This window comes from Sorex fumeus, unplaced genomic scaffold, assembly GCF_029834395.1.
Source record: "Sorex fumeus unplaced genomic scaffold, SorFum_2.1 ptg000055l, whole genome shotgun sequence".
In the NCBI taxonomy this organism is placed as follows: Eukaryota; Metazoa; Chordata; class Mammalia; order Eulipotyphla; family Soricidae; genus Sorex; species Sorex fumeus.
Window position 1 is genome coordinate 2,774,905 of NW_026606112.1, and position 21,753 is coordinate 2,796,657.

The following is a 21,753-nucleotide window of genomic DNA, read 5'->3' on the forward strand; positions in this document are numbered from 1 at the left end:
AAACAGTAGCCGGAGGAGGGCTGGGGCCTTTGGCAGCAGAGAGGAATGGAGGCTGGGAGGGGCCAGGGAAGATCTAGAATCAGGCTGGAGCCATAGTGTAGCGGGTCGGGTGCTTGCCTCACAAAAGGCTGACCCAGGTTTGATTCCCAGCATCCCATATGGTCCCCCAAACCCAGCCGGGAGTGAGCCCTGAGCATCATGGGGGCTAGCCCAAACTAAAGTAAAACTGTGGTATATATGTGTGCATATATGTGCATGTGTATATATAAATATATATATATATAATTTTGTATATGTGTATGTGTGTGTATCTGTATATGTATGAATGCGCATATATGCATATGTGCATATCCATCCGTGTGTGTTTGTATATAGGTGCATGTGTGTATGTGTATATTTGTGTATATGAGTGTACTGTATATGTGTATATACTATGTGTATGTGTATATATGTGTATTTACATATACATATGTGTAGCACTCGAGCGGGCCCAGTAACGTCTCCATTGGAGACTTTGTTGGTACTGTGTCTGGCATATCGAATACTCTCGGTAGCTTGCCGGGCTCTCCGAGAGGAGTGGAGGAATCGAACTCGGGTCGGCCATGTTGGCCGCTTGTAAGGCGAACGCCCTACCCGCTGTGCTATCACTCCAGCCCTGTCCTCCCATTGTTCATCAGTTTGCTCAAGCGGGCCCAGTAACGTCTCCGTTGTGAGACTTGTTACTGTGTTTGGCATATCGCCCTAACTGCTGTGCTATTGCTCCAGCCCTACATATGTGTATATATGCATATACATGTGTATTGTGGGTATGTGTATATTTGTGCATATGTATTTCTCTGTGTGTTTGTGCACATCCATTTATGTATATGTTTGTATATATGTGCATCTATGTGTGTGTATCTGTATGTGTATGTATCTATGTGTATGTTTGTATATATGTGTTTATGTGCAGTTGTCTTTATGTGTATATATACGTGTATTTGTGTATATGCATGTGTATATTTGCGTATGCACATACATATATATGGCGAGCTGGAGATGTTTCCTGTCTCTGAAAATGAATCACTGACCCCAGGATGGCACTGCCGGTTCCCCCCCCCCCCCCCCGCCCGCCCCACAGTTGGGTGAGATCCCACAAGAGGCCAATTTTTCTCCCCGTGTCGCAGGGCAAGGACATGTACCTCATCCTGGAGAATGACATGCTGAGCCTGGTGGACCCCATGGATCGCTCGGTGCTGCACTCCCAGCCCATCGTGAGCATCCGTGTGTGGGGTGTGGGCCGAGACAATGGCCGGTGAGTGCCCCCCCGGTCCCTACACTCCTGCCCGTTCTGCTCACCCTCTGGGGCTCCCCTCCCAGGCCCTGTCTGTGCCCCTCTCGCCTCTCTCTCCTCCAGAGTCTGTTGGGTGCAGACGTTTACTACATTGTTTTCTCCCTGAGTCGCATTTTCTGCTCTGGGGCCGGGCTGATGGAAGACACCGGTGTGTGGCAACTATGAAAAGCGAGGCGTCCCCAGGGCCTTTCATTACACACTTTGGATGGTTGTAGTTGTGGTGATCAGAAAGAACTGCTGGGGTTGGGGGTCAGCTGAAGTTTTTTGAGCGCCTAAAAGAAAGATCTGGTCGTGTCCAGATTCCATTTGATGTGGAATTTTGGCTTAAGTTCTACTGAGAATCTGTTGTTTGTAGCAAGTACTTCTTAGATGCAAGCCAAAGGTATTGGCTCGGAAGATGAAGACCAGGATGCGCCAAAAGTCAGCAAGTCCTGGTTTTCTTCTTAGGGCAGTCCTCCTGGGCATCTTGTTAAGTAATTAGACTCTGATGCGTGCAATTAAATTAAAATTCATCTGGGCAACGCAGGACACCTGACGATCTCCTGGATGATCTCTGATTAAGGGTTGATCGTAGCGGAGCTTCCCCAGCTTTTTCCACTCGAGGCCCCTTTTCACTGAGAAATTATCAGCCCAAGGTGAGCACCAGAACCACCTTAGATTCCGTATGTGCTGGATTTCGAAATAGTTCTTGGTCCTTGTGTACTATTGACAGATTTTCCCCAGCCACCCACCCTCAATCAGTTACATAACCCCATATGGAGTCAGAAACCCCATCTGAGAAAGTGAGGGGGTGATTCCTTACTGCTTAATTGGAAAGGACCAGAGTGCTTTTGAAATTCCAGAGACGTGATTTTTGTGGGTGGTGTGGCCCTCTGGGCAAGAGTTTACTGCGTTCAGGAATCACCTGAAGAAAGTGAGAAATAGCAGCAGGGGAGAGAGCACTGCCCGCCCGCCGCTGAACCTGGTGTGAATCTCCAAGCACCGCTAGGGTTCACCCCTGAACACTGCTGGCTACAGCCGCAAAACTAGAAAGAAAAACTACTGCAACCTGGTTCCTCTCCTCCCCCAGCAATGATTCTGATATCCCTGGCATGGCTATGGTCTGACCCGCAACCCTGTTACTAAGAATATTAGAAAGACGGCAGAAGTTCCCAAAGCTCTCCAGGATTCCGTTGAAAGGAAAATTGTGAGAACCCCACTCCCTTCTGCAAGGCTCTGCCTTGATTTATCCCAGCCTTTATCCACCACAGCTGGGCATTGGCAGATAGGTAGTATTTTTATTTGATTTCAAGTCTTAAGTCAGAAAGAAAAGTGATCCAACATTTAGCAGTCAAAAAACACAAGCCTGGGGCTGGAGCGGTAGCACAGCAGGTAGGGCGTTTGCCTTGCACGCGGCTGACCCGGGTTCGATTTCCAGCATCCCATATGGTCCCCTGAGCACCACCAGGGGTAATTCCTGAGCGCAGAGCCAGGAGTAACCCCTGACCATCGCTGGATGAGACCCAAAAAGAAAAAAACAAAAGAAAGAAAAAAGGAAGGCTTTTTTGCTAGTAGAACCTGGCCTGGGAAAACTACAGTACTTGTCCTGCCTGCTGATTGGACAGCCCCGGTCCTCGCTGCTGATTGGACAGCTTTGTCCTGATTGCTGATTGGACAGCCTTTTCAGGAAGCATAGTTGTATTTTTGAGTTACAGAAAGCTGAGGGCAACAGCTGGGCCAACTGTTCTGGGGGGATGCGCTTCCTTATTATTCATGCACATCTGTTGCTCTTTTGCTCTGCAGTGATGGGGCACTGAGGTTGTGGTACATTACCTTGAGTTGATTGATTTTACAAGGAAAGTGCCCGGTGGTATTTGGTTGTTACTGAAAACATTTATCCCTGGGGCAGGACTGATGATGGCACAGAGGTTAAGGTGCTCCTCTTGCATGCAGTCCATCCCAGTTCCATCCCAGGACCAAGTGTCCTTCCCCCACCCCACCCCACCCCACCCCAAGCACAGTGCTGGAAGCAACCCCCAAGCACAGAGCCAGGAAAAGCCTCCGAGCACCGCTGAGGGTTGGGCCTCCAAACAAACCCGAGTTCCATCCCCAGTACCACCTATGGTATCTGGAGCCCCTGCAGAAGGGACCCCTGAATGCAGAGCCAGGAGTAAAGCCCCAATTACTTCCGGGGTGACACAGGAAAATCAAGCCGTGCTGGCTGGGTGTAAGAAGCTTATGATCAGGGCTGGAGCAATAGCACAGCAGGTAGGGCGTTTGCCTTGCACACAGCCGACCCACATTTGACCGATCCCAGGCATCCCATATGGTCCCCCAACACCGCCAGGAGTAATTCCTGAGTGCGGAGCCAGGAGTAACCCCTGAGCATCGCCGGGTGTGACCCAAAAAGGAAAAAAAAAAAATAAGAAGCTTATGATCTCCCTGGTTCCTGGCTCCCGGCTTGGTTTGGCAGACAAAAAAACACGTGACGACACTGAGACACACCCATTCAACCAACCGAGCACCACTGGGGGTTGCGTGGTTGTCAGGATGACAACAGACTCCATTGCTGAGATGTTCACAGCTTCTTATTGTGATACCTAATGCTACACGCTCAGGGATAACAAAAGGATTCAAACTCCATTTGACAAAATGATTCAAGTTCTGAGCCCCAGAGTCCCTCATGCATGTTTATGCAGCCAACGGCACAGTGGTGGAAATGCAGCAGATAAAGTGAGCTTTAAAAAAAAAATCCTAGAAGCCACACCAGCTGTGCTTGGGGGCTCAGGACCCCACCTGATGTTAGTGGGGGTGGCCAGGGGCAAGGTCAGGGGTTATAGGGAACACACTCAGGGCCTCGAACAAACTAGGAATGTGCTCTCTTCCCCTTCCCTCCCCTGGTTACACATGTTATGTTAGGAAAGGCTTGACATCCGATTGATTAGCAACGTACACAAGCAGACAACAGAGCATCCTTTCAAAGATGCTCTGACCTCCAGGGCTTCAAGGGCACTTCGGGGCCATTATTTGACGCAGAGCACAGAGGCTGCTCTTGAGACTGAGTTCTGGCGTCCTGGAAAGCATGACGAGACCTGGACCCCACCCCAGCAGGGACATCAGAGTCAGTGGTACTGTGTTGCCTTGGTGATGATTTTGAATTGTGGGCTGGGCTGCCCTTGTGTTTGAGCCCACTGCTGGCTAATTGTTGCTCAGTATGGGGGGAGAGTGTATTTTCCAAACATGTTCCTGTTTCCTATTCTGGTAGGAGGCCGTGGAACTGGATTGCTTTGAGATGCAGGAGATTTAAAAAAGTAGATGTTTACCCGTGAAGAGTTTCCATTTCTCTTTGTAGAGTTTTCATTCCCTAGAAGAAGCCTTTGTATTCCTGCCTTTTTTATTTTTTTTAACTTTTGATTTTTTTTTAACAGCAATTTACAAGAGCAAATTCAATTTGTAAGTCTGCAAAGGTTTTCACTTGGCGTGAATAAAACATAAAAGTGTTTCATTTTGTTTGCAGAAACAGAGCTCATTTGGCATTCTCTTTTGTAACTCTCCTTGCTGTGGAAGATGGGATCTCTGAGGGGATTTCACGATGTGGGTTAAGATGAATTTTAACAAGAATGCATAGTGTGCACGCTCCGGGAAAGGGCACATAACTGTCTCTTGAAATTCAGAGTGCTTGGCTGAGTCGTGGAGTTTTCAGAACTGCTCGTGCTGTGCGTGGTCTCTGGATTCCATGAGGCTCTCAGGAGGTTTTGATTAGCACTGAGGAGCTCCCCACCGGAGTCCATTTCCCTCCAGGGAGGAGTCTGTGCAGCCCTGATGGCCCCTGCACATCCCTGCGGTGGATTTGGAGAAGCCTCTTTTGATGTAAGCAGCTGCTGTGACGGGCGCTGTGCCCTGGGCAGGTGGGGAGAGGGGCAGCTCATCCTGCCACTTCCGCTGTGTCCTCCTGTCCTGCCTCTGATGGTGCTTGCTGGTGCCCATGCCGTTCTCACAGGGTAACACTGACGGACCCCCTCTTCTGGACACTCTATCCTTTGCGACTACTCGTTGGTTTGATTTCTGGGTCATGCCCAGTGATGCTGAAGGGTTACTCCTGGCTCCGTGCTCAGGGATCACTCCTGGTGGGGCTCGGGACCCTATGGGGCACCAGAGATGGAATTGAGCTCGACCTCGGCTGCACACTGGGTGGGCACCTTACCCACTGTATTGTCTCCTAGGCTTCCTGTTTCTCGCCACAAGATAATATCAGTGATGGGTGGAAGGGGGTTCACTGGGAGCCTCAGGGCTTCAGCCAAACACAGCACTCAGGTTCTTGTCCCCAGGCCACCCAAACAGGAAGCAGGAGACCATATTCCATGGCCAAATGCGGAAGAGATTTTATTTAAGAAGATGGGAAGGGGGTGGGAGGCAGACAAGTAGGGGGGTCCCAGAGGATAGGAGGGGACCTTCATCTCCTTCGCAGGGTTCTGGGGAAAGGCAGAAGTTCACCTCTCTCCTGTCTCTGGACGAGGGCCGAGTGAGCACTTCTTACTAGCTTCTAGCAAGTGGTACCAAGCAGTGGGGTATGCAGATGATGGTCCAGGTCATGTGACCCAGCCTGGGACAGAGGGCGGGGGTGGGGGAGATCCTCCCGTGCAACAGATCCCCTCCACACACTGCTGCTTCCGTTCTCCCGGTTCGGCCTTTTGTTTTTGTTTTTTTATTAGTGAAACACCTTGAGGTACAGTTGTAGACTTACAAATTTTTGTGCTTGGGTTTCCGTTGTACAATGATCGAGTACCCATCCCTCCACCACCACTGATGCCAGTACCCCTCCCACCCCCAATCCCCCCACACCCCACCCTGCCTTTGTGGCAGGGCATTCCCCTTTGTTCTCTCTACTTTTGGGTGCTGTGGTTTGCAAAAAAGGCACCGAAGGTAATCATGCTCATTCTACAGTCTACTCTCACATGCATCTCCCATCCTGGGAGGATCCTCCCAACACCCTTTATTTGGTGCTCCCTTTTCTATCCGAGTTGCCTTTTCCCCTAGCCTGTGCAGCTGGCCTCCAAGCCATGGAGTGAACCTCCTGGTACTTATCTCGGCTATTCTTGAGTGTTAGTTTCCCATTTTGTTACTTTATATTCCCCAGATGAATGCAATCTTTCTATGTCTATCCCTCTCTTTCTGACTCATTTCACTTAGCATGTTACTTTTCATGTAGTACCACTTGTATGTAAATTTCATGACTTCATCTTTTCTAACAGTTGCATAGTACTCCATTGTGTAGATGTACCAAAGTTACCAAAGTTTCTTTAACCAGTCATCTGTTCTCAGGCACTCCTGGAAATATATCCCAGAGAGGCAAAAAAGTATAGTCAAAGTGACATCTGCACTTGTTTGTTCATTGCAGCACTCTTTACAATAGCCAGAATCTGGTTCGGCCTTTTGAACTTCACCCACCAGTTCCCCTTTGTCCTCACCCCCAAAACGCACCCCTGTGAGCGATTCCGCCCCCACATCTCCCATGTGGAAAGGGACATGCCACGTGCAGGGGCGAGAGCCACCCCACCCCCATCCCCGTGTCTCTGTGCCTATCAGCCTGGGCTGTGTGTGTGTGGGGCGGTGGGGGGTGGCGGCCAGCCTGCCACGACAGGTACAGTTGGTCCCCACTTACTGGGAGGTGCTTAGAAGCTGCAGGTTCTGGGAACAAGGCACTAGGAGATCCCGTTTTCTTTGCACTGATGGATACAAATGAGTGAAGGTCACATACTTCTTCCTGGTCACAAAATCAAACCCCGGAGTAGAGGACCCCCGAGGACACAGCACTGCTAATAGTGAATCATCGTTTGTGCTTGTTGTTCGTTCCCCACCTGCCTCGTCTCTCTGTGGCTCTAGGTGCCAGGAGGGTTCCCCCCTGCCCTGGAGCCCCCCAGGCTTCCCTAATGTGGCAGGAGGGATCCTCAAGCCACTGCCACACTCCGTCTGGGATCGTGTGGGCTTTCCAGTTAACCTGGGCTCGGGATGTGGCTTTCCCGGAGGAGGACTTGCGCTGAGTGTGTGTGAGGTGCTGGGGTCCAGACCCCGGCCCCACGAAGCAGACCAGCCCACGAAATCTGTCATGCACTCTCTGGTGTGTGGGGGGCACCCAGAGTGCTGGGGAAAGACCCACAAGCCTGTGGCCCTGGGCAGGAGCCTTCTGATGGGTGTAACCCTGGTTACAGTGAGGCAGCGTGTGAGAGAGGCTGCAATCTTATGCCTGTTTCTGCCCTGAAGTTTCCGGGCCTTGGGGAGACCCGCTGCTGCTCTAACCTCTGTCATTGTACACTGGAAACTCACTATCTCCTAACTCTGTCGTAGAGGTGTGAGAGCAAAGCCAGCTTGATTCTGACCACAGGGACTGTAACCAGAGGGATCCCCCCTCCCACACGCACACATATACACACGCATATACACATATACATACAAAAATGCACACATATACATACATACACACACACATACACACCCCTTCCTTGTCTTCTGATAGTCAACACAGGGCCTGTGTATGTTCTCAGCGGGCAGACTCTGCTCACCCCCCAATCCCCCATTCCCGTGAGCAAGAGACATGGGTGGTTCTGGGGGGTCAGGACTGTCAGGCTCACGTAGGGTCCAGGTTAGAATGCCTAGTAGGAGGGTCACACCTTGAGGAAAAAAGCAAGAAGAGGGGTTGGAGCAAGAAGTAGGGAGAATAGACCCCAGTTCAATTCCTGGTACCGCATGTGGTCCCGCAGGAAGTGATCCCCGGGTACAGAGCCAGGAGTAAGCCCAGAGCACTGCTGGGTTGGCCTAGAACCAAACCAAGAAGCCCCCAGGACCCGAGAGAGCGCTCTGGGGGCTGGAGCAGGGGCCTGGCGTGCACGAGACCCCTGAGAACCATTGAAAGCAAAACAGCCTTAACCCTAGGCCCCTTCTACCCTTGGGAAGGGCCAAGTCCCTTGACACTTGGCTCCACATGGATCTCTCTGATGCAGAAGATACTTTTATAAACAGCACCAGTGCACGATGATCCTGCTGGCTGCTATTAATTAGAAAAAATTTATCTTCATTAGCAGCCCTGAGGGGTCTCTACTCATAATCGCTCTTTAGTACAAGAATTCTGATTTTCTTAAAAAATGAAAACAGAGATGTAGTGTTGCCGCTGATTGAACTCGTTGATGCCGGTTTTGCAGTTTGGGCTCATTAGGACTCGGCAGAGGACAGCCTTGCATGGCGCTGACCCGAATTCAGTCACTAGCACCCCACCTGGCACCCACAAGCCCTTGCAGGAGTGATCCCTGCGCACAGAACCAGGAGAAAGCCCTGAGCACTGCCAGGTGTAGCCCCAAAACAAAGTATGTGTTCGTTAAAGCACATTTGAGTGTGAGCCACTGTAGTGGGTGCCAGCATGCGCGGTTCAGTGGAGGAGCTTCCCGCCCGGAGCCGGGTCAGCCGGGTTTGTTCTGTGAACAAGCAGCCGCAGAGAAACAGAGCCCAAGTCGGGCTGCTAAATGCCACCTCAGAGGTTTCCAGCACATAGCAGCACAGGGGACCCCTTAGAGGATCAGAGCTAAAAGCCCACTGGAATTTCTTTCTTGTTTGTTTGGCTGGTTTGTCGTGTGTGTGTGTCTGTGTGTGTGTGTATGTTTGTGTTTTCCTTTGGTGTTTGGGCTACACTCAGCAGTACCCAGTTCTGCACTCAGGGATTACTCCTGGCAGTGCTCTGGGGACCCTATGGAGTGCCAGAGATCAAACCCAGGTGGGCTTCGTGCAAGGCAAATGTCCTCCCCGCCGTACCAGCACCCCAGCCCCATGTAACTTCTTTAATCTAGTTTCCAAATGACTCTGGAATTTGGCAGGTACGAGTGGTTACTCCCCAAGCAGTGCTCAGGGTACCCAGCACCCCTCCCTGCCATTCTCAGTCCAGCTGTTCAGTGCTGGGGGTGCCAGGATGGCACAGGGAGTTCATGGGGCCCTTACTTCGAGAGCAAGCCTGAACATCACCATTCTTTTTCTTTTCTTCTTTGTTTTCCCTCCATACCCAAACCTAAGTGCAGTGGGGTAGGGGGTGGAGAGGTGTGCGGGTGGGGAGGGCGAGAGGGGGACTTCCTAATGACATCCCACCCACAGTTCCCATCCCAGACATAATGAAAAGATGGATAGCACTGCAGGCCGGCTGATGAAAGTCTCATCTCAGGTCTGCGCTGCCTCGCCTCGAGGGGTGGTGGAGTAGAGGAGGCATCTCCAGGGAGACAGCAATAATTCTCTCCCCACCAGGAAGTGGGATCCTGACCTCTACAGTTAATTTCTTTTTAATACAGCCCCTGATACACAGAGGCATCCGGGCGGGCTTGGTCCTTTGGCTGACTGGCGCTGCAGTGATATTTCAGGCTCTCTTTAGAAGGGGCAGCTCTGCCTTCATGAATCACGCCGGGATGCTGGACAATGCGTCAGATGAGAGGAGCCTGTGAGAAAGATGTAAGGAGGGGAGGTGATGATGTTTTCTGACTAATATCTGCAGTGGTCAGCACAGGAAGGGAATGGTGTGTCTTCCGCTTTGGTCATTGGCTTAGTGCTGAGTCCAGGGAATGGGGAGCGGAGGACCTTTGTATCAAGGAAGTTGAAAATTTTTGTCATTCCTGGACAACTTCTCTCTTGCACTTTCTAAGTACCCAGCCACCCTCGTGGCTGTTTCTGGTTGCTGCGTGCGGGGCATCCACAGGGCTTAGCTGCACCCTGAGTCTTCAGAGTACCACGGTTTTCTTGGAACCTTGGGAACATACAAAGAGCAGAAGGGAAAGGAGCATTCATGGAGCAGTAGCCTTCAAACCCATGTATGGGGTCTGGAGTGATAGCACAGCGGGTAGGGCGTTTGCCTTGTACACAGCCAACCTGGGTTCAACCCAGCATCCCATATGATCCCCTAAGCACCACCAGGAGTAATCCCTGTGCATTGACCCAAAAAGCGGAAAACACGTGCGCGCGCACACACACACACACACACAATGTCTATGTGGATGTGTCTTTTATAGAGCAGGCATGGGGCCAATTGCTCGAACCTGGAGCCTGGCTACATACTGACCCCTCCTTGGTGCTCAGCACATGATTCAGTGTTTGATAGTTGCTGGTTAGTAGACATTTGTTGTTTTTTATAATGGCGCTATCACCTTGACCCTTTTTACTCAAGTCCAATCAGGAGTTTAAGCTACACGGTGACTGAGAATCTAATGTAGCCTGTGTAAAAACATGTAATGCAATGTTTTTTTTTAAATAATTTATTTATTTATTGAATCACTGTGGGAAAAGTTACAAAGCTTTCAGGTTTAGGTCTCAGTCATGCAAATATCAAACACATTTTTCTTTACCAATACTTATTTTTTACCACGAAGAACCCCAATAGGACCCCACCCCCCACCCCTCCCAATGCCTGTGAGGCAGATGAATTCTAGTTAACACTCTATCTGCTTTGATTGATTCATTGTTTCAATAAAAGATGCACCACTATTATTTAGAGTTTACCCTCCCCCCCGAATGAGACATGCTGAAAAAGCACTGTGAAATGATTTGCTTTCTACAGTTGGGTTCAAAGAATTAAATGTTGGTTTTAGCACAGCGGTAGGGTGTTTGCCTTGCACGCAGCCAACATGGCCAACCCAAGTTCGATTCCTCCGCCCCTCTCGGAGAGCCCGGCAAGCTACTGAGAGTATCTCACCCGCACGGCAGAGCCTGGCAAGCTCCCCGTGACGTATTCGATATGCCAGACACAGTAACAACAAAGTCTCCAATGGAGACGTTACTGGGCCCGCTCGAGCAAATCGATGAACAACGGGAGGGCCTTTACCTTTACCTTTACCCTGGAAGTATTTCTACTGAAAGTCAGATAATTAAGAGATTGGTTTCTGTGCTCTGGAGTCATGGCCATGCCAGAGAGCCGATTGTGGGGGGCAACTGGTGACCTCGGTATGGCGTGAAGGACGGACTGGAATGCCCCCCTTCCCATGAGGTTTTAGTCACCCCCACACCCCCGGCTCATACCTGCTCTCCACAAGGCTCCCATGCAGCCACTATCTTTCTTTCCAGAGAGGAGAGGGCGAATGGGGCAACACCCTTTCCCCTCCGGGCAGACATGATGGCCTGGATTGACGCATAGTCCGTTCACTTTTCTGCTCCAAGCTGCCGGGTTCTGCATTAAGTTCTTGTGCTTCTGGGGCCGTGGCCGTGCTGGGGAACCGCTCGTGGGGACCAACTGGTGACCTCGGTAGGGCATGAAGGACGGACCGGAACGCCCCCCCCTTCCCATGAGGTTTTAGTCGCCCCCACACCCCCGGCTCATACCTGCTGTCCACAAGGCTCCCATGCAACTGCCATCTTTCTTTCCAGAGGGAGGAGGGCGGAAGGGAGCAACACCTTTCCCCTCCGGGCAGACATGATGGCCTGGATTAACGCATAGTCCGTTCACTTTTCCTCTCCAAGTTTAACTCTGATTTTCAGGGAGAAACGTTGGGTGATTTACTTCCCATTGGTCACTTTGTATATACTGAGATGGTTTGGAGGAAAAGTCCTAGTTCCCGCATACTCGAGCTATGCTTGTAGAAGCTTCTGGTCACCGGGGTTCCATCTGGGGAAGGAGGGATGCGGCACCTACCCCATCTGGGACTTCCCGGTGGTCTCGGCTCTTTTTGGAACCTGGTGTCTTCTCCGGGAGCTGTGGAGCCAGCCCTCCATGTGGTCCTTCTCTCTCTGCGGCTGTGTGCTGTAAAGATGGCGCTGGGGGGCGGGCCGTGGGCGTGACTTCCTGAATCAGAGGTTATTTGGGGGCCGGGATGGTCCCAGCGGTTTGGAGGAAAAGTCCTAGTTCCCGCATACTCGAGCTATGCTTGTAGAGGCTTCTGGTCACCGGGGTTCCATCTGGGGGAGGCGGGATGCGGCACCTACCCCATCTGGGACTTCCCGGTGATCTCGGCTCTTTTTGGAACCTGGTGTCTTCTCCGGGAGCTGTGGAACCAGCTCTCCATGTGGTCCTTCTTCTCTCTCTGCAGCTGTGTGCTGTAAAGATGGCACTGGGGGGCGGGCCGTGGGCATGACTTCTGGAGTCAGAGGTTACCTGGGAGCTGGGATGGTCCCGGCAGTTTGGAGGAAAAGTCCTAGTTCCCGCATACTCGAGCTATGCTTGTAGAGGCTTCTGGTCACCAGGGTTCCATCTGGGGGAGGCGTGTAATGCAATGTTTTTACAAACAAAATAATCTTGATATCAACAGTGTAGGTGTTACTGACTCGACAAAGATTCTCTACAAGGTTCTTCAAGTCTTTGCAGTCACCCACAGTAATTTAACTCAGCTCTGGCTGTGGCCACCCAGAGTTAACATAGCCCCCTTCAGTTAGAGGCTCAGACCCCCAAGCTGTTTCTCTCTCCAGCCCCAGGTCCCCATCAGCCATACTTTGACCAAATAGCAATCACTGCCCCGCCCCCCCGAACTTCTGCTGGGGCTTAGTGATTTACTGTGATGCTTCATGGGCATGCCACTGACCAGGACCGGTTTATAGTAATGGAGACAAATGAAGAGCTAGATGAAGTAATTATGTCAGGTGAGAATCAGGCTTTTAGGACAGGCCCCTGGGTCTGTTATCTGTAGAGTTTGGGGCCCAACCAGCCTTCTGGCATCTGGCTGTGTTCTTCAACCTGGAAGACATCCCAGCCACATTTTGGGGGTTCTGTGGAGGTTCTGCTAACATGGTTATGATTGATGAGGCTTGGCCAGTGATGATTAGATTTCTTCTCAGTGCCTTCTCATGCCCTGATTTTGCAGTTGAAGAATATGTCAGAGAAGTAGTGAGTCTGCAGTAGGGTCTTACCACAGAATGTGTCATTGTGGTTCCTCCCTGGCCCCAACTCAGGCACCACTTAACATCGCATCCTCCTCCTCAGCAATGGGGTTATTTGTAGGGGTGACAAGTGGCGGTGCTTGGTAGAAATGTGGATTGAACCACTGGTACTATTTTGTTTTGGGTTTTGTTTTGGTTGGTGGTGCTCAGGACCTATTCCTAGTTCTGCACTCAAGAACCACTCCTGGCAGGTTCAAGGGACCATATGGGGTGCCAGGGATTGAACTTGGGTCAGCTGCATGGAAGGCAAGTGCCCTCCCTGCTGTACTATCTCTCCAGCCCCTGACAGTTTTTTATTAAAATTTTGTTTGTTTGTTTGTTTGTTTTGGCCAGCCCTGGCAACACTCAGGCATCACTCCTGGTGGTACCTGGGGGACCTTATTTGGTGCCAGGGATTGAACCCAGGTTATCTGCATACTTGCCAAGTGCCTTACTTCTCAACTATCTCTTCTGCCCGAGTAATACTTTTATAAAGATAAAATAGTAAGGTGGTAGTATTTCCCTAAAAGGAATCATAATGTGGTATTTAGTACTTGGAGAGATTATAAACCCAGGAAGCTAGGATTTGTGTGACTTGAACTAGCAGTATCTAAACATGGATTCCCTATGAATCTTCTTTGGGGAGACGGGTTGGGGCCACACCCAACAGTGCTCAGGGTTCACTCCTGGTGGAGTTTTGGGGTCCATCTGGGGTGCCTGGATCAAACCCAGGTCAGCCGCATGCACGGCAAGTGCTTTAACCCCTGTACTACATCTCCGGCCCCACCCCTGTGAGTCTTGACTGATGAGTTGGCGTTTCTGCAAAGCCCAAAGTTCCCCTATTCCCCAGTGACTTTAAAATTTTTCTTATTGAAGATCCAGACGTGCTGTTTTAAGCGTCACCATTAGGAATTCAAGCCTGGCCTGAATAGCATGAACTCCTCAAGAGGAGAGTATTTATGCAACCTAGGCCTCCTGAGCTTTCAGTCCACTGGCTCGGGTTCCAGAGCTTCCTGTCATGGCAGCGGCACCGGATGCCACGTCCTGCTCGTGGCTTAGCCAAGAGAGCACGGGAGTAGGAGGCTCCTAGTAGTTGTTGACTTTAACTGGGAACTTGTCTCTCCTAGGCTATTCCCTCCAAAGAATATCCTGGGGAAGTGATTTTTTTGGATAAAAGAGAGAGGAAATCAAGAACGAAAATTTTTAAAAATTGAATTCAGGAACCAGGAGATATTATAGCAGTTAGAGACCTGCCTAATGCACCTGACCCACTACATGTTCCTGAGGTATTACAGGATGCTTTAATGAGAAATTGAGGTCCCAGAAAATTCTCAGGAAGGAGCTTTATTAAACACATTGGTCAGCACAGACTCGGGATTCTCACCCCAAAGCCTAGCCCATTAGAGGTAAAGATTTTCTTCCATATTCTAGAAAGTTCCCAGAAGCAAAAGCAGTGTTACCCCATTCATGGTCCCATGGGGGTTAGGGTTTTTCTGTTGGGTCCATGGCAGGCTTCACCACAAAGATCACCTTAAGTTTCTGTCTCCCCCAAATGTCAGTTCTAACCAGAGTTGCATTTCTCTTTCCTCCTGCCACACCTGTTAGGGTTCTGATTTCTTCTGCCACCGTATCACATGGTCCCTAAGCACCATGGGGTGAAAGTCTGGAGGCCCCTGAGCACCACCAGAGTGACCCGGGCCATGCCTGGCACCGCAGGGCCTGAGCAGCAGCCCCTTCCTCAGACCCTGGCACTGAATGACCAGACTAGTAAACTAAGAGTAGCAGGTGGGGCCCCCAGCCTCTTGAGCACTGCTTGGGAGCCCCGCTGATCCCCCAGAAGTTAATCAAACTCAATCCACGTGCAGAGACCTGTGTGCTGAGGGTCAGAAAGTCTTGGGGAATGTGGTCCTGGAGGATGGTGACCCCAGTCAAACTTTGTGTCCATTGAGAAGCTGAGGCCCTGAGTGGATGGCCACAGAGACAGATGATGTCACTCATCCCTGAAGGAGTCACTTAGACTGTAATGAAGAGACAGAGTGGGTAATAAGATGCTCCAACTCACATGTTGCAAGGTAAGAAAAAGAAAGCATAGGAAATTTGGTCCTTCCAATCAGATATTGTACACCAGAAGAAATGCTTAGAATTCCTGGAGGATTGTTCAGAGGCCATGATAATGTGCAATCCCTCTATAACTGGAAAAGACATTCTTGATCCCTAACGTGCCCTGTCACCCCCTAACCCAGCCCAAAGGAGGACTCCTAAGTGCAAATTTGCACACTACAGTAAAAACAGTAAGAAGTCAGTGATTTTTTTCCTTAGAACTGAGTATTCTAATATAGCAGCCACTTGTTACCAGCGGGTGTAGAACACTCGCTATGTGGCTAATGTGATTGAGTGAGTAGTGAAGTAAATAAATAGGATGTAATGGGGAGCTTGGGGGGAAGGGGATCCTATAGCAGCGTCCTTATTGATTACATATTGAAGGATGGTATGTTGGATTTATTAGGCTAAGTGAAATATGTTATTAAAATCGATTTCACTGGCTTCCTTTCTCCTTTCTAAAGAATAGAATTGGATCTGAAGAGATATCACAGGGGGCAAGGTGCTTGCCGTGCATGTGGCCAACCTGAGTTCAATCCCTGGTACCACATATGGTCCCCTGAGCACCACCAGGACTGAGCACAGAGCCAGGAGTCAGCCTTGAGTACAGCCAGGTGTGACCCAAAACTAAAAGCAAACAAAGAACTACTGCAGCATATAAATCAACCTTTGTGATTCACGTGACATTTCTGACAGGCAGCAGGACAAGAGAATTGCGTGACCCTGGAAGGCTGAAAAATTGCTCCACTGTGATGCCGAAAGCTCACTGTTGTCGGGCCAGAGAGAACTCAAGAGGCTGGTTGCATGCTTCTCATATGGGAGGCCAGGGTTCTATCCTCAGTATTGCCTGGGCCCCTCAGCACCGCCAAGGGCAACCCCCCTTTCAACACAGAGCCAGGAGTAGCCTCTAAGCGCTGCCAGATGTGGCCCCATAAAACACATTGTCCAGGAGCTGGAGCGATAGCACAGCGGGTAGGGCATTTGCCTTGCACACACTTGACCCGAGTTTGATTTCCAGCATCCCATATGGTCCACTGAGCACCGCCAGGAGTAATTCCTGAGTGCAGAGCCAGGAGTAACCCCTGTGCATTGCAGGGTGTGAACCAAAAAGGGGAAAAAAGAAGAAAAAAAGGACACATTGTCCACTTTTTGCCTTATTTCCAGATTGGTGCTGATTTTTCTTGGCTCTTCCTGCGTTTCTGTTTGTACCCAGTTCCTTTCCCCAAGCAACCCACCAACTACAGCCCAGATTATTATCCTGAAAGTGCGGGTAGAAGCACACATTTCTGCTACTTACAGAAAGGCAACTGGACCCCCTGGGCAGACATGTTGGGCCTCACCCTGGCCCTCTGTGCAGCCCCATTGTTCTCCGACTCCACACCGCCTGCCAGCACAGCAGCTGAGGTGCTGCCTGTCCAGCTGTGGAGGGCTGGAGCCCACACCTTTCCAGCAGCTGGTGCAGCTGCTCCGCCGCCCCGCAGTTCCCTTGCCAGGGCCGCCCTCGCCCGCCTGCTTGTTTCTTAAGGCCTCCTCATGAAATCTTGATGTGCCCTTCCACTGAACCAGCCGTTTCCTCCTCCGTGCACAGCCAGCTCCGACGGAAACATGCACCCCATAGCCCATTTTGCTGCAGGAAGCTTTATCTAACTCGCTGATTTTGTGTTTCCCCAGACGAGAACGGGAAAATAAAGTTTCAGTGGCAGGACTCCCCCCCCCCCCCCCCGCCTTCTTCATAGTCGAACTATTTGGTCACAATGCAGGAGAAAGAGAGAATTTAATGGCATGACATAATATAGTCACTCACTCTGTTTCTCTCCTTTACTTATATGTAACTAATAAACCAAACCCAAGAGTGATCCACCATAGCTCTTCACAGTGCTCTGATCTTGAATTTTTTTTCTTTGCTCATATTTTGTTTGTGTGTGTGTGTGTGTGTGTGTGTGTGTGTGTGTGTGTGTTGCTAGGTCTATAGGCCATGACCTCACCTATGCAGGGCATGTGCTCTACCACATAGCCACACCCCAGCCCCTATTAGTATGATTTTTTTAGTGCTTTTTTTATTGTTGGAGGTTTGGTTGGTTGGTTGGTTGGTTGGTTGGTTTTGGGGTTTTGTTTTGTTTTGTTGCCTCTAATCAGGGATAGTTTGAATACCGCTGATCTTGGTTAACCTATTCAAAATCTTTATGTGAAGCAATATAAAATAAATAATTGTGTACCTGTTCAATTCCTCCACCCCTCTTGGAGAGCCTGGCAAGCTACCGAGAGTATTTCGCCCGCACGGCAAAGCCTGGCAAGCTACCCGTGACGTATTTGATTTGCCAAACACAGTAACAACAAGTCTCACAGTGAAGATGTTACTGGGCCCACTCGAGAAAATCAATGAACAACGGGAGGACAGTGACAGTGATAGTACCTGCTAAGGGGCAAGCTTGAGGGGTGGTTGGGAAAATGCAGGTAGTGATGAAGAGAGGGTGACTGGTGAATGAGATTGGTGTTGGGATACTCAATGCCTGCAGTAAATCATTAAACAATTACAATGTTTAAATGAAGTGGAAGGAAAAATGATGAACAACAACAAAAATAAAAACAGCGTGAGGGCCACACCTGGCAGTGCTTGGGGACTATGTGGTGCTGGGAATCAAAATCAGGCTCCCCACATGCTTTGCTCCAACCCTTTGAACTGTCTCCCCCACCTGCGCATGCCCCTCTAACCCACCCACCCCCAGATTTTTTAAATCAACACTCTACCAAGTTAACACCAAGTATTTGAAGAAAAAAGTTGAAGTCATGGTCACGTCATTGTAGGGAAGCCTTTCAAACCCCAAATCCCTTCTTACCTAGACTCTGGACTGACCTCTACTCAGCACTGAGCATAAACCCCAGGTGCTTTAGACCAGAGAAGTTGTAGGGGATCATCATTTCTGAGGTCTTCCAGGCGTGGAAACACTCAAGAGCACTCAGGTAGGAATTCTGAATGGTGGTTAACTCCATTGTCAAGTTCTGCTGCGTTTTCAGACTCTGCTAAAACATTCAGCCACCACCTGTCTTGGGCTGTGTTCTTTGGAGCAGAGCTTTCATTTTAGCCATGACTGTTCTCTTCAAGAATTTTGTTAATGGTGAAAATTGCATCATTTGTTCTCTTTCCTTTCTTTTGCTAAAAAGTTTCAAGTTAAGGGGCTGGAGTGATAGCATGGTGGGTAGGGCATTTGCCTTGCATGCGGCCAACCTGAGTTCAATTCCCAGCATCCCATATGGTCCCCTGAGCACCGCCAGGGGTAATTCCTGAGTGCAGAACCAGGAGTAACCCCTGAGCATCGCCAGGTGTGACCCAAAAAGCAAAAAAAAAAAGTTTCAAGTCAAATCTTCAGGTGCATTAATACTATTAGGGCCAATCCATGTGACTGTCATTGGCATGGATCAGAAAGTAGCAGACTTGGATTCAAATTAACATTTAGCTTAATTGATTTACACAATTACTTCTATTTGGTTTCCAATTGTACTTTGTTCATTGCGTGTGAGAATGTTTGCCTTTTATTGTAAGTCACTTACTTCTTCTGGGAAGCCTACGATATACAAATTATAATAAAATCCAGTTGTAATGTCAATAGGATGTTTAAAAATATGGGCTTACACACACACACTGACTTCTGTATTATTCAATAATTGGAAAATGTCATATCCTGCAACAGGAGTGTTCTGAGGTTGTTATTTTTCCCTTTGCAAAATCCCCCAAGGGACTGAAAGAACAGCAAAGTTACAAATAGATCTCCACAGTCAATTAATATTTATTGGCCAATTCATATGACATCTGTGGCTTTCTCTGTGAATTAGAGAATAATAATGTCACAGGAACTGCCTCGTCCCTAAAGGACTTGCTTGCAAGACTATTTCTCTCCACCACCAGGGATCCCATTACAAAGATGAGCGGCGATTACTAAAAGCATTTCATCTAATGGATGCCATAGAACTCCTTAATATATTTTCCCCACGGACTCAGAGACCCAGAGTAATTGTCCATGCCCCTTTCTTGCCTAAAGGAAAAGTTTTGATTTATCTCTATGTACCTTCTACCTAAAGAGTTGCTTTGTCTTTTTTATTGACACAAGCAAAGCTGGAGAAGGTATTTATTAAGAAAGGCAAAACCTAATCCTAGTCATTACAGTTACTATGTCCAGGGATGGAATAAGAGGCAAAAAAATTTTTTTTCAATAAAAGATAATGTTTTCTTGTCTGCTTGCAGAGTGTTTCTTGAAAAAGACAGTGCAAGGAGATAAATTAAAGCATTTCTTTTAGACAAGAAAAAGAGGTGATAGATATCTTAAGTCTTTTTACATCATGGGTCACTTTTAATCATAACATTGTTAATCACTGTCTTGTTAATTCTTTTTTTTTAATCATGCGATTAGAACAGATGATACCAAAGAAGTATGTAAATCAGGGCAGAAGGATAGAAATAGCCATCATCTTTTTGAACGGGTGTGATATTTTTTGGAAGCCTTTACATTATAATTGGGCTGGAGCAATAGCACAGTGGGTAGGGTGTTTGCCTTGCAAGCGGCCGATTTGGGTTCGATTCCTCCACCCCTCTTGGAGAGCCCGGCAAGCTATTGAGAGTATCCTGCCCCCACAGCAGAGCCTGGCAAGCTACTTGTGGCACATTTGATATGCCAAAAACAGTAACAACAAGTCTCACAATGGAGACATTACTGGTGCCTGCTCAAGGAAATCGATGAACAACGGGAGGACAGTGCTGCAGTGCTACATTATAATTTAATCATAATTGCACCTGGAGATTTTTAATTCATCTGTGAAACTGACTTTCTTCCTGCCCCAAACCCCATCATCTTCATTCCTCCTGTGAGATGGCAAGCTTTGGGGTTTCTTTTCTTTCTCAGTTGTGTGATTTCCTGTTTAGTTAAGTCCCTGCTGTGTGTTAGCCACAGGGCTTAGCACCAAGGAGACAGGTAAGAAAAAGAACTCCATGGCCCCTGCCCTGGGAGAAGTACTGCATGGGCTACTGAGTTATTAGTTATTCCCTGGCTCTTCTGAGTGCCATGAAACAGTTGGTAGGATACTTCTCAGACTCCACGAAAGCTCGAGCATGTTGCTGTCCTTATGGCGGCTTTGTTGAGGTCCCCTTTCTGCCTCTGCTGTTAGACTTTCTCTCACCACTGGCCCATCAGCTTTGGCTAAGTTATGCTTGGCTGACCACCCAAAGTCTCGGTGGCTTTGGAAGAGTGTGCGTCCTGATTAATGTTGCAGGGGGACTGGAGAGACTTCTGTCCCCAGGCCTAAAGTGGCTTCACTTACTAGACTCGATACTGTCAAGACATGATTGCAGGAGGAAGAGATGCCTTGAGTCTTCTCTATCAGAAAAAAGCACTTAGCACTTGTGCTCACGTTTCATGGGCCAAAGTCCCTGATCTGAGTATACCTGACTTCAGAAGTTGCAGAAATACTCGCTTCTGCCTTCATATTATTGTTTTGCCTCCGAAAGCTTTGGAGCTCCCTACTTTCATGGATCTTACTGGCACTAATTTTTTTTCCACCTTATCTCATTAGCATTGTAAAGGTGTATGTCTCAAATGTTCAAGTGCAAGTTCCTTCCAGTCAGAAACATAGCTTATACTGTTGGGGCTCAGCTGAATGCAGTTCTTAAAGACAGTGCTTTGGAAGGACAGGAGAGTAGGTACAGGGGTTAAGGTGTATGCCTTCCATGCAGCTAATCCAGAATCAGTCCCCAGCACTCTATGGTCCCCTGAGCATCGCTGGATGTGACCCTGGAGCCTTGAGCACTGCTGGGATGACAAAGGTAACTCCTGCTACCTCAGGGACCAAGCAGCATCCCATCCTCAGCCCCTCACATTGAACCTCCCCCCCCCCAACCACACAAATGCTTCGAGGCACCTATCAACTGTGATTTGTTAAAGAAATTGTGTCTTATATGTCCAGGGGAACACTGCTATTTTAAAAAAATGAAATTGTGACCAGAGCGATAGTACAGAGAGTAGCAGGCTTGCCTTGCATGTGAATGACCCGTGTTCAATCCTCAGCATCCCAGATGGTTTCTTGAGTCCCACCAGGAGTGATCCCTGAATACAAATCAGGAGTAAGCCCTGAGCACTACCAGGTGTGGCACAAAAACAAAGAAAAAGCAAAAATGATGAAATTTACCTTTTGTGACATGGGAGGAACCTAAGGTGACTATGTAATTGAAGTAAGTGAGAAAGTGAAAGGCAATTCCTGTGGTTTCAGCCATGTGGTCTGTAAATACCAAAGCAAATGCACTGTAAAACACAGCAAAAATAACTCAGACTCCATGAAAAACATGGAAGTTACCAGAGTGGAAAGAGAAGCAGGAGGGGTAAGCCAGGTGGATAGTCTGTTGACTCTAGAACTTTGGTTATGGGGGGAGGGGGTTAAAGTGTGTGTAAACACAGAGGTGTGAAGCTGTACTCTGAAGTTTGGGTGTGCTG

The 21,753-nt window shown here is 49.0% G+C and overlaps 1 protein-coding gene across 5 annotated transcripts in view; it reads left to right on the top strand.

Moving 5' to 3' along the window:
• APBB2 (amyloid beta precursor protein binding family B member 2) overlaps positions 1-21,753 on the top strand; it is a 247,786-nt gene that overhangs the window by 174,642 nt on the left and 51,391 nt on the right. For all 5 annotated transcript variants that reach the window (XM_056125526.1, XM_056125520.1, XM_056125522.1 and 2 more), the window contains one exon: positions 1,167-1,294. In XM_056125526.1, coding sequence (XP_055981501.1) covers positions 1,167-1,294 — 128 coding nt within the window. The remainder of the gene's footprint in view (positions 1-1,166; positions 1,295-21,753) is intronic.